The following is a 12599-nucleotide window of genomic DNA, read 5'->3' on the forward strand; positions in this document are numbered from 1 at the left end:
TGTGGTAATTTGTTTTGGCAGCCCTAGGAAGCTAATATACCTATCAGTTAAACATTCTAGCTTTTTGCTGTATAAATCCATATTTGCTTTATTTTATGAACATTTTCTTCCCCTCTCAATTAAGCCCTTGGCCATAGACTTAAGACTGGTGATTTCAATTGCAGCAAAACAATTCATTCAAAGCATCAGGCTTATCCTGAACAACAAATTTTGAACGCATTTTATGTTAATTTACATATTTTAATAACTTTTTTTCCTCAACCTAGTCATTACAGTCAAGAAAACAGCAGGAAAGTTGTGCCAGTTTACTGATGTTGCTTATCATCTCCAAATTCTCCCTTATTGACTGCTCTATGAAAAATGAATCTGGGACATTAAATATTTTTCCTTTTGTCATCTAGAACTGTAGCTTTGTCAGTCAGTAGAGGTAAGTGGAAAGGCAGTGCAGGAAGAATGGGTTTTGCTTCCAGCTTCTGGTGTGCTTACTGAGTAGGCTGCTCTTACAGCTTGTGCAGCTTTCTCCAGTGCCTGGCTCCTGTGGTGAATAGTTGGTGTTGGGAGCACCCAGCAGCTCCCCCTAGCACCCTCCCTCTGGTGGTTTTGTAGTAAACTGCCTCAGGTGAGAAACTTGACTGTGAACATATTTCCCAGGCATCCTAGAGGACTGATTCCAGAGGGTAGGTTTCTGGAAAGTTCCAGAGGCCAGAGGTCCAGCATTCTGCCTTCAAGGTATCACAGCATCTTTCCTACCATTGAATGAATCTCGGCTGGTTCTGTCCTCTCCAACCAGGTTTGGATCTTAGTCATGGTGGGGAATAAGGGTTGAGAAGACTCTATCTCAGCTCTATGGGTAGTGGTTATTATATCTGCTGTTACATTATATATTATATCTGCTATTCCTATATGCTATAGACTTTTCTTAACTCCTTAGTAGGTAACCCCTCATTAGTCCAATCTCCTGTTATCATTAATCATTCCGTATCTTAAACTTTCTCTATTCAAGTTACTGTGTGCCTTTTCTCTCTTGATTTCACCCAGACTGATACTGATCACTGGAAAACAATGACCTATAAAGTCTGATATATGACACAAATATATTCATGACTTTTACAGCAATTCCTATGAAGTGGGCATGGCATGTAGTATTACTCACATTTTATAGATGAGGAATAAGGTTTACAGAATTTAAGTGAGTTGTCGAAAGTCATATAGTCATTTTTGTCACCTGTAAAATGGGGATAAAAATAGAACCTACCTCCTAGGGTCATTACAAAGATTGAATTAGGTAAAGTAGTTAAAGTGCTTAGTACATGGTAATGGCTTGATGTTAAATGTTATATTATGCTTGAACTGTAAAAAATAGTCTGGTGTTTTGCTAAACTGCTTGTAATGAGTTGTCTAGGGTTTTGTATCTTTTCAAGATCCAATTTTTTTCAGTTGATGGTATTTGTTTTGTCAAGTACTATAGCATAATGACCAAACATAGACTTATAATCACAATTACCTTGTGTGGTTATTTCTTTCTGAGGGTTAAACACGTGACCAGAGTGAGAACTAACCAACCTACGTTAAGTTTATGTCAGCATAATGCAATTCTAGGTTCACTGTGGTCAAATTTGAATATTTCAATGTAAACAGTGCATGCAGCTAAAACAGCATTTCTGGTCTCATCAGGTTCAGCTTCTATTAATTACTTCTTTTGGATAAGGCTTGAGGTGGGAACAGAATATTAAGGGAAAATAGGGAAGGAGGTCCAATTTACTATGTATGTGAATTATTGTACAAACCCTTTGATCACGTAGGATTTCAGTAAAACAAATACTGCAAGTTGATACTGTACTAAGAGTTTGGGATTATATATTAACAAACACTGCCCCAAACCTGTAGAAAACTGCCTTGCATACATAAAAATCCATGGTTAATGTAAAATGCTCTGGCAGTATTTGAAGATACAATTGAAAATTATTCTATAGGAATGGGAGAGATATGGCATATGTGGAACTTTCACTAGGGGATAAAATAAAATGCTTGGTGTTGGACAGCAAACTCCTGCAGTATTTGTCAGAATGAGGGACATCTTCAGAACTGGTCTCCTTTACAACGATGTGAGCCCTGCACTCTGGACTGGTAAGTACAGCCTTTTCATCTGGTACAAAAATCGTTTCAAAGAGAAGCAAGTGACGAGAGATAAGTAGAGGCTCCTTTTCATTCCTTGGTCACAAGATCCTTTAGGGGCTAGCTAGCCTCCTTTCGGTGGAGAAGAGACAAAACAAACAAACAAACAACAAAAAAAAGGGGGGAAAAAAGCCTCATTAGCTCCGGGAGGAAAACGAAAAAAGCAGCTGAGTCAAGTCAGCGCCTCACATGTTTCTCAGGATCACGCCAGAGACACGGCTGCCCCACTGGAAAGGTTCCTACTGCCCTCACAGGAAGGGAAACGGACTGTAGAGATCAGGGAAGAGAACGCCACCATCGAGTTCTACAGAGGCTGCCAGAGCGTCTGCCCCAGTTAGCACCTCCCCCCTTTTCCGGGAGCAGTAGCTAGGCAACCCTAGGCCGTCTGGGAGATCAGAGGCCTGGCTGCAGCCGTAGTGCCTCTGGCGGCGAATAACCAGTAATGCAGGCCCCTCTCAGTTTTTTTACCTTCCCATCTCTCCACCCCCTTTGCCCCCGCCCACCCGTCCGCCACTTCGACTCCTCCCTCTTCTTCGCTTGCTCCCTCTCCTTCCTCCTCCGCCTCCTCAGCTCTAGGGCTAGAATATCTATGGGTCGAAACGTGATGCGATGAATCCGAGAGAGACCGAAACTGGGACGAGGAGTGCGGCGGAAACGGCGGGACTCCAGGGCATGGGGGCTTCACCACAATAGAGGCAGCGCCCTCACCCGCCGCCGCTAGCCTCTCCGGATCGAAGCCCCCAAACCCCCTCGTGAAAAGGATGGCGGCGGCACCTACCCAGATCGAAGCCGGTGGGTAGCTGTGTCTGGGGGCCAAGGGGATGGGGGCTTAGCGCGACGGATGTCAGTTTCTTTTGAAAAAGCTTCTATTTCTCTTCTTTGCCTCCCTTTCAACCTCTTTTTCCCCTCTTTCTTAGAGCTGTATTACCTGATCGCTAGATTCTTGCAGTCCGGACCCTGCAACAAATCCGCTCAGGTGAGAGGGAGAAGGAGGTCTGGGAGTCGTGGGGAATGGTCCCAAAGGGGAAGTCGAGGCAGCAGAGTGCGCGGTTCCGCTGAGGGAATGGCCGGCCTTGACTATTCCTACCGTCAGCGGCTGTGTTCGAAGTGGGAAGGGAGGAATGGGTTGATGGCCCAAGCTGCTTCTAATTTCTGTATTTCTCTTTTGCTCAGGTGCTAGTGCAGGAGCTCGAGGAGCATCAGGTACGGAGCCCCTTCAGGAAGAGGTGGGGAGGGCTGGGGTGAGACTGGAAGGAGAGTGGGCCGGTCTGGGGCGAAGGGCTGGGGCCCGGTGGGAGTCTTGGATCGGGGCACTCGTAGCTGTTGTCACAGGGGTGAACCGGCTTTTTCGCTCAAAAGGGGCGGATAGCGCTGGGGTCTCATCTGGCCCCCTCTTTATGCCTGTGGGAGGCGGTTTTTCAGGATTTCCTCCGGGTAGGCCTCCTCCACCCACACTGGTCTAGCTCTGGGGCCACAGCTACAGGGCCTTGAGAAATAAAGACGCCAAAGGGTCAAGGACCGGGACCCAGGCTGGTTCGGGTTGACTGGGAGCGGGGGCTTGGCCTTTATCGTTTGCCTCCCCTCTCCTTTTTTTCTCCGGCCCCCAGCTGATTCCGCGCCGCTTAGACTGGGAGGGGAAGGAGCATCGAAGAAGCTTTGAGGATCTGGTGAGTAAAGTTTTCATTTCAACTTACCCCAACTCTTTCACTGCTCCTTCCCCACCTTGTTCCCCCAGCCCGCCTCTGGGTCCCCTTAGCCGACTGGGCTCGGGAGCTCAGTGTTGAGCCGAACGACTCCCCTTCCCCCCTCCCTAGTCGGAGAAAGGGTATCTTGCCCTCCCCTTGGCCTTGCTTGTTTCCACCCGAAAACTTTGAAGAATGTGAGTTGGTTGTCAGAGATACTGTGCTGTGGATTATGAATATGTTACAAACGTCGGGAAAGACCCATTGTAGGGGGAAAAGGGAGAGAAACCAGGGGGTTATCTTGGGGCACGTACCAGGGACTGACGCTGGCCAATGGCAGCATTGGTAACAGCCCGGAGTTCCGGATTAGTGGAAGAAAACTGGTTTCTGGTTGGTCCTGGCTTGAAATACGGGAACTGAGGCCAGGCTCGGTCTTTTTTGGGGGTGGGGGATGAAGGAGGGGGCTCTGGAGGGGAGTTGATGGACCCGGATTGAGAAAAACGACAATTAAAAATAGGGAGCAGCGAGCCAATTCCAAAATTTCGAGTACTGAAAAAAAAGCATAGTCGTATATCTCAGATTTTAGAAAACAGCTCATCAAATCATTATTAAATTGAATTTGTGCACATTATTAAATAACAATTATGGATTATGACCTTTTTGAGAATTGATGAAACACGGAAACACGATTTTGGGTTTACAAGGAGACAACAATGGACACATTCTAAAATAGAATATACTTGAGTAAAAGGCCAAAGGCAATAGATTGACCGTCGTTTCTCCTACAAATACAATTCATAGTGTAAACGTACCTTCTGTTTAGCATTGATACACACAAAAAGGGGATCCTTTTTATTTTGGGGAGGCTGTTCCCTTGCATTAGCCACTGGCACAGTGAATTGGAAGGAAATGAAAAAAGGAAAGGCTGATGTTACTAAAATCAAAATTGAGCCATCTTTGAAATAAAATCCAAATGGAGAAAAATCGGACAAAGTTTTAAAAAAGTTGGAAGGGTATGGTAAACTCTAAATATAAATAAAATGATTTAAAAATTGCTTGTAATAAGACAATATTTAAATTGCTTTGGTGTTCATTTGATATTTCTCTTTGTATTAAATTACAATAATGAGGCCACGTTAATTATTACAAAGTCTACTATTTTTCTTATTTTTTTGCAAATCTCAGAAAATGGTATAAGGAATGTGATAAGGATAAACTCCACCATCTGTTCTATTAATGGTAAAGAATTTGCAGGTGGATAAAAATTATTTTTGAAGAACTGCGTATATTATCAGTTTATTTAATTAGTAGTCAGACATTTTGTTGAACTTAAGTCCTGTTCCAAAAAGGCGCAAACAACAGTGCCTAGCAATATATATTTTAACACTTTATTACTAATGTGGTTTTGAAGATAGAGTTTTTTACTGAGGTATATTTAAAATGTTTTCCTTTACTTTTGTCTCTAAGTGGACCTTTTTAAGTAGAAAAGACTTAAAAGGAAAAAGCTGTTTAAATATTAACTTGACAGTAATGCAAAGTAAATGAACACCAAAATAATTAAAAATACAGTCTCCTAACCACATATGTACACACACACACACACACACACACACAAAACCCAGCCCACTACATTTCCTTTTCTTAAATTGTAAACGTATATTTTTAAGTAATTGTAATCAATATCTATTTTATGCTTTATATTTTTTTACTTACCACTTATACATATGCTTATCTGTATTTGACTGCTCATTGTTATTTTAATGGTAAGAAAAGATTCCATTTTATTTGAGCTGCTATGATTAGAACTTAACTTCTTGTAAAGCACTTGAGTTACTTCCAGTTTTTCACTAATATCTTTGCATAATTAAGTAGTCTTTCTGCTTTTTTCTTTGAGTTCTTTTCCTGAGCTATATTCCTAAAGTGAAGTTATCAGGTCAAAGGGTCTCATTAGTTTTATAGCTCTTTTATGTATTGTAAGATTGCTTTTCAGAAGATTGTACTAATTTATAGTGTCACCATCTAGGTACTTAAAGTGAGTTTTTAAATATTTTTTTACATCTTTTGGAGGCTTTAATTGGTGAAAATAGTCCTTAGTTGATTTAATTAGGTCTTTTTTTCCATTGTTAGTGAAGCTTAAACTTTAACCAGTTTGTTTTTTAATTGTTAATCCCTACATATACTTGAGTTTCACTTTTTGAATATTTATATATTTTTTATTTTTATATACACAGAATTTCTATTGTTTGAATATTATCTAACATTTAGATAGTCTGTCTTTTTTGTTTTTAATTTAAATTTTATATTTTACATTTAGGTTTTTATTTTTCCACACTGGGATTCAGTTTTTCTAGGGATATTACATTTTGATAGTATGGTCCTATTTTAAGTCTGACATCTGCTCTCTACCTGTAGATTTCTTTGTAGGGGAAGAGGGGACAGAGCTGAGTGAAAATTTGGACAGGAGGAAAAGAAGTATAGTGGCTGAGAACTGAGTGGGCAGTGTTAGACTGATTCTAGATTCAGCAGTTGTATTGTTAATTAAAATCATTACACATTTGACCTCTGATTTTGAGTGGCTTCATTGTGGAATTTTTTTCCTTGGGGTAGACCCTTTTTTTTTTTTTTTTTTTTTTTTTTGAGAATTTTTATGAGTTTATTTGAGTCAGTCTGATGACATATGCTGGGAAGCAAGATCTCAAATGTTCTTTGGGGTAGGTATTTTTTAAAGTGCTATTAGAACAATGGATTTATACAGTATGATCTTAGATTTAGCTACATGTTTTGGATTGGAATTTAGGGTAAAGTATTAATAAGTAGTATAATCTTATGTACTTATAGTATTAATAAGTAGTATAATCTGATATATTAATTATATAACAACACTTCAAATGTAAGATATACTGGGGTATAGAAAGGAAGGAATACAAGTGCATAATGAAGTGGTAAAAAACTATAAACAAAGATATCAAAATACTGAACTGGGGTTGCATATCCATGTGTATACTATATATTAGAAAAAAATCCTGCCTTTCTGTCCAGGTGAATACTTTTGCTTAAATTGTCTGTACTGCTTAACATCCAGAAGGATGTTAAGGTAATAAGTTGATTAGTGCTCTTCCTATTACATATTCTAGAAATTCCTCCTTTTTATTTTTTAAATCTGATTTAATGTTTTAATTAAAATTTGGAATGTAAGGGAAGGTGCTTTTTTGTTAAAGCCACTGGCAGGCAAGTATGACATATTCAGATCTGAAGTGCCTTTAAAAAAATGTCTGTACATGAAATATTTGTCATTTTGTGTTGAACTGTAAGGTTTCTGAATATGGTATTCAAAATAAAACATTCTAAATTAATTTTCAGAATGTTAAGTAGTGATTGAAGGAGAATTTTGAAGTGATGATTGTTTCTGAAGTTTGATCTGTGCCTTTTTCTTTGTATCTGCTTGACTTATTTACAACATAATAGAATTAGATTTGATTCTTACAATTCATCTTAAGGTAGATAATTTAAATAATTACAGATGTTTTTTCATTTGTGTTGACCCTGTTGAATTGTTGGCTGTTTTATTGCTTCCTCCATGGAGCTTTATTGGGGACAATGAACAAAGTAATGAGGGGGGCATGTGTGTTTAAATGAGCAATTTTTGTTAATATACACATTTCATACATTGAAATGATGACTTGGAAACTTTTTCAAAGGCAATTTTAAGATTTTTGAATCATGTTAAGGGTACTCATATAATACTGAAGCAGAGGCATAATTATCTTTAGCTGTGGTATGTATTTTTACATTTATTCAGTATTTTCATCGATCGAATTGAAAGCACGAATTACTGTTTACATTTGGAGTGACATTGATCGTATTACCTTTTTTTATTTACTGATTTGAGAGAGAGAGAAAACCACTGATTTGTTGTTCCACTTATTTATGCATTCATTGGTTGATTCTTGTATATGCCCTGAGCTGGGATCAAACCCGCAACCTTGGCATATTGGGACAACGCTCTAACCAACTGAGCTACCCAGCCAGGGCTCTATTACCTTCATTTTGTCTACAAAAGACTTGAAGCAGTTTTATGCTCTTGAAAAAGTTTTATCAAGATTGTATGTTCACTATCTTTAAAAATAATACATGTATCTATGATGATATGTCGTTATAAGAACTTGTATCTGCATATAACATTCAAGTTTAAAAGTGCTTTCACATCTCATTTGATTCTCACCAACTACTTTAAAGCACTGCATTTACGTTCCAGACATATCTATTTTTTTCTTACCTTACCCAGCTCTTTTTCTCTAATTACTAGTAATAGCTTAAATTGTCTGTTAGAAAAGTATCTTTGAGTGTTGATAGTATAGTTAATGCATCCCTCAGTGTGGAAGCAATTTAAGCATGTGTGATTTATTAACTGCTCTGTGGACACAGACACACAGCCATAGTTAGGAAGAACAGAATGCATCTTGGGAAACCAGAATGCATGTGCTACTCAAGCCCAGTGAGGATATAATGCTAACTCATAGGTATTATGGCAGAGAGCAATGAATGTCTGAACACTAGTATTCTTCACTACTGATTTGCTTGAGTCACATGTTCATTCTTGCTTTCTGTAATATGTTGGCTTTAGCTTTTGTATGGATTCATCTTCGGCTTTTTTTCACACGTGGGCTCTAGTAACATACTTTGGATGATTAAAATCCTTTTGGAGATTTATCATTAGCCCTAGGAAAACTGGTATCTCAGTAAAAGTAAGATAGTATTAAGAAAGTGATGAAAATTGCTGTTAGGGTGAATGTTCCCTTATAAAATTTTGTCTTTAAAGCACTTTGCTAAATTTGAAATAGTATATAGTTTGTCGTGTTTTTGTTGTTGTTTTACTGATGTTGATTACTGATTGATTAATATATAATTTTTTGGTAAAGAGCGAAATAGTAATTAATTTAAAGGCAAGTTAGTGTTTGTGTCATTTTATTTTATTTTTGTTTTTGTCATATTTTAGAGATGCCCTTGTTTGACATTTCTCACATAACATTTTGTGGGTAGTATGAAAATATCAAAAGTTTAGCCTGGAAGATAGGCTTTACTTGCTGAGTAACCCTGGGAAAGTTATTTAACCTCTCAGGGATTCAGTTTCCTTATTTATAAAATAAAAACCAATGCCTGTTTTACATTGTTGTTGTATGAATCAAAAGAGTTAAATATGAAAGAATGCATTTTGTTAATTGAAAACACTGTGCAAATGAATTGGTTACTATTTTTTAAAAAATATGACAGAGATTGAATTGCTAGCATAGAAATCTGGAGAACTGACTCTGGAATTTTTTTTTTTTTAGCTAGGTAATTATTACCATCTAATTTTTCTAATATTTTTATAAGGTGAAGGGCATATAAGACATGCCATTAAAAATAGTATTTAAAAAGTGAGTGTCAGAATTGAACCCCAAATGAGTGTTTTGACGTGAACCTGTATTAAACAATAAATTACCATTAGGTCAAAAGATATTTAATGTTATTTGTATTTTTACAAATTACAGAAAAGTAATTCATTATGATATTGGTGTAGTTAGTATTCAGTCTTTTTTAAGAAGTAGGAGGTATGTCTTTTCATTGTCTTTTTGTAGGGATTCTCAGTCCTTCTGATCGATCTCTTTTTATCCTGTTATTTTCTATACATTATTAATAATTAATTTCTTATATTTTAAATTACATTGTTGAATATGTTTTTTCATGTCCTTTAGTATCTACCATAGTGCTTTATATAATTCTCTGTCCCTCTGTTATTATTTGATCAGTTTTCTTAACTGTTTTAAGAAGTATATATATATTTAAGGCTTTTCTAGTCTGCTAGCTGGTACTGAATTCTTTCATTGGACCTTTCTTTACTGAGAAACTTCTACAATGTGGGTTGATCCCTTGTCTTTGTCTTGATATTGTGTGCTTTCTTGAGACAGCGTAACCCAGAGAATATTTGAGCCTAGGTGGGTGGATCTGGTGGTCTCATTCCTGAGGATATCTTAACACTAATAAAAAGAAATGCTGTGGACAATGATTAGCATTTTCAAAGGAAAGTGATATGAAATCTTAACACTTTATATCCCACCATGCTAACTAGTGGTATTACTACAAGGCCTATCTGTTTTATTTCCCTTTTGACCCATTTCCCCCCTCTCTTCCTTCAAACACTAAAACTCGACACTTATATTATAAAGATATACTATCAGATTATTGCAGATATTTATATTTTACTGAAAAATATCAAGAAGAAAATGTTTTCTTCCAGTCTTGTTTATTTGTACAAGTATTATTCAAAATCAGATGATCCTCTAGAGAGAGGGTTTTTGTTTTTTTTTTAATATATATATCTTTATTGATTTCAGAGAGAGGAAGGGAGAGGGAGAGAGAGAGAGAGAAAAACATCAGTGATGAGCCAGTCATCATTGACCGGCTACCTCCTGCACACCCCCGACTGGGGATCCAGCCCGCAACCTGGGCATGTGTCCTGACCGGGATTTGAACTGTAATCTCCTGGATCCTAGGTTGATGCTCAACCTCTGAGCCATGCCCGCTGGGCAAGAGGTTTTTTTTTTTTTTACTGGACCTTGGTTCAGCAACCTGGGTGTTTGAGTTTTAGCTAAGATATCTCTCTTTATCTCTCTCTCTCTCTCTCTCTGTCTCTCTGTCTCTCTGTCTCTCTCTCTTCCACCCTCTCTCTGTCTCCCCCCTCTCTCCCCCCCTCTCTCCCCCCCTCTACTGCCCTCTCTCCCCCTCTCCCCCTCTCCCCCTCCCTCCCTCCCTCCCTCTGCAAAGCAACGGAAAAAATATCCTCAGGTGAGAATTAAAAGAAAAAGAAAGAAAGAATTCAGAGGCAAGATTCAAACTATCAGAGAAAGTTTATTTAGAAAGTCACAGAGGTAGAAGTGAACTGTAGAAGAAATGGGCTCAGGAAACAAGTTACAGAGGCAAAAGAAGGGCCCTTGGAGCTTAGGAGAGAGAGGCAAGGGAAAGGCACCTGGGAAAGTGGGTGGGGAAAGGTGAGGGCATGCTCCACAGAAAGAGCTGCTGGAGTTTCTTTTGTTTTTTTTATTCTTTTATTTATTGATTTTAGAGAGAGGAAGGGGAGGGTGAGAGAGAGAAAAATCCCATTGATTTGTTGTTTCACTTATTTATGCATTCATTGGTTGCTTTTTGTATGTACCCTGACCAGGGATTGAACACACAACCTTGGCATATTGGGAAGACGCTCTAACCAACCGAGTTACCTGGTCAGGGCCCTGCATTTTTTCTTTTTTTTTTAACTTAACATTGTGGAGGAGCATCTAAAACATTGCGTAGACAGTGTGTGATAGTCACCATTCAGTGAGTTTACTGGGTGCAGGTGCATTTCTCTGCCTGGAATGCCCTCTCTTCCCCTTTGTCTTGTGGATATTTATTTAGCCTTCAAGTGTGAAATTAGACATGAACTACTTCCTACCCCAAGGCCAAAATTAGCACTGTGCTGCTTTGCTTCCTTGCTCTCTGTGCTAACTTCTGGGCACTTGTAGCATTGATTTTTTCTTATTTGCTAGTTTGTTTCCCCCATGGGACTGTGTGTTCCTTTAGGGCAGCAGTTTAATCATCTTTCCATTGCATCCCTATACTTTAAATGACTGAATAAATGAGTTCATGGGTAAATGATTCTGTTTGTGTCTTTACCAAATCATGTGAGGTGGTTATCATTACTCCCTGTTTTACGGATGAGGAAGGTCAGGCTCAGAGACTGAGTAACCTTACAGGTCACATAAGTAGGAAATGGGGATGCTGGAATAATTCACTAAGTCATTCCTATTGTACGACACTGCCAGAAGGATAAAGGCTAGTACATTTTAGAACCTGAATAATCCAGGTTCTCAGACTTCAAAGTGACATGCTAATGTACTTTTATTGATGTATTTAAAACCTTGCTGTATTTTTCAAAATTGCTTTGTTTTCTGTCCCTAGATGTAAAAAGAGCATGTGACTTTTTACATGTCTTCTATTCCCACCACTCCCACCAAATTACAATCTCAAATAAATGTTGCATTTTATTTCTTCAGCATATGGTCCCAATTTGATTCATTTTACCTGTGTAGTTATGATCTTAGAAAATAAAACACACAAACAGTTCTGTCTTGTTTTTTAGAGTTACTGATCTTAATCCTATTATTTCTAAAAGCCAATGTAAAATATCATTACCAACTGAAAATTAGTATTTCAAATGCAGCTTTTGGTGCTGGGCTAGCCTCCAGATATTAGGTAGGTACCATTTGCATTTTATTCAGTGCCCAGCTGGATTCCTCTTAAGTATGATGAGTAGGATCATCTCAGTGAGCTCTCTGGTCCTCTCAGTTGTCATAATGATTCTGAAGGGTGGTAATTCAATTGCTAGATTTGCTCTTTAGGTCAGGTAATCTTCTGTCTAGAAGGTTTATAATTTGGCTTCATTTAATTTCTTTCAGTTTATTGAAATTTATAGTTTTACTTTTTAACAGTCTTTGTGTTACTTCATAATTTTTCAACTGCTTTAATAGGACAGTAATAGAAAGAGCAGCAGGCAGGGAGACCAGAGTCCTGTCCACTCATTATGACCATTGGACTTCACTTCTCTGGATCTCTTTTTCGTACTCGAGGATGTGGAGTTGGCTTGATTATGTATAAGGATACTTCCAAGTCAAAGATTCTGTAACTTTACAGAATAATACAGAAGTTTGTATTATATTCTTGAATTTT

General features: G+C 38.2%; 1 protein-coding gene across 2 annotated transcripts in view; it reads left to right on the top strand.

The window, feature by feature from the left end:
- Positions 1-2716: 2716 nt before the first annotated feature.
- BRWD3 (bromodomain and WD repeat domain containing 3) overlaps positions 2717-12599 on the top strand; it is a 130018-nt gene continuing 120135 nt past the window's right edge. For both annotated transcript variants that reach the window (XM_081124964.1, XM_081124965.1), the window contains exons 1-4: positions 2717-2967; positions 3093-3151; positions 3349-3378; positions 3783-3842. In XM_081124964.1, the coding sequence (XP_080981090.1) occupies positions 2937-2967; positions 3093-3151; positions 3349-3378; positions 3783-3842 (180 nt within the window). In that variant the 5' untranslated portion in view covers positions 2717-2936. The remainder of the gene's footprint in view (positions 2968-3092; positions 3152-3348; positions 3379-3782; positions 3843-12599) is intronic.

The sequence above is a fragment of the Miniopterus schreibersii genome (assembly GCF_964146895.1).
Source record: "Miniopterus schreibersii genome assembly, chromosome: X".
Classification (NCBI taxonomy): Eukaryota; Metazoa; Chordata; class Mammalia; order Chiroptera; family Miniopteridae; genus Miniopterus; species Miniopterus schreibersii.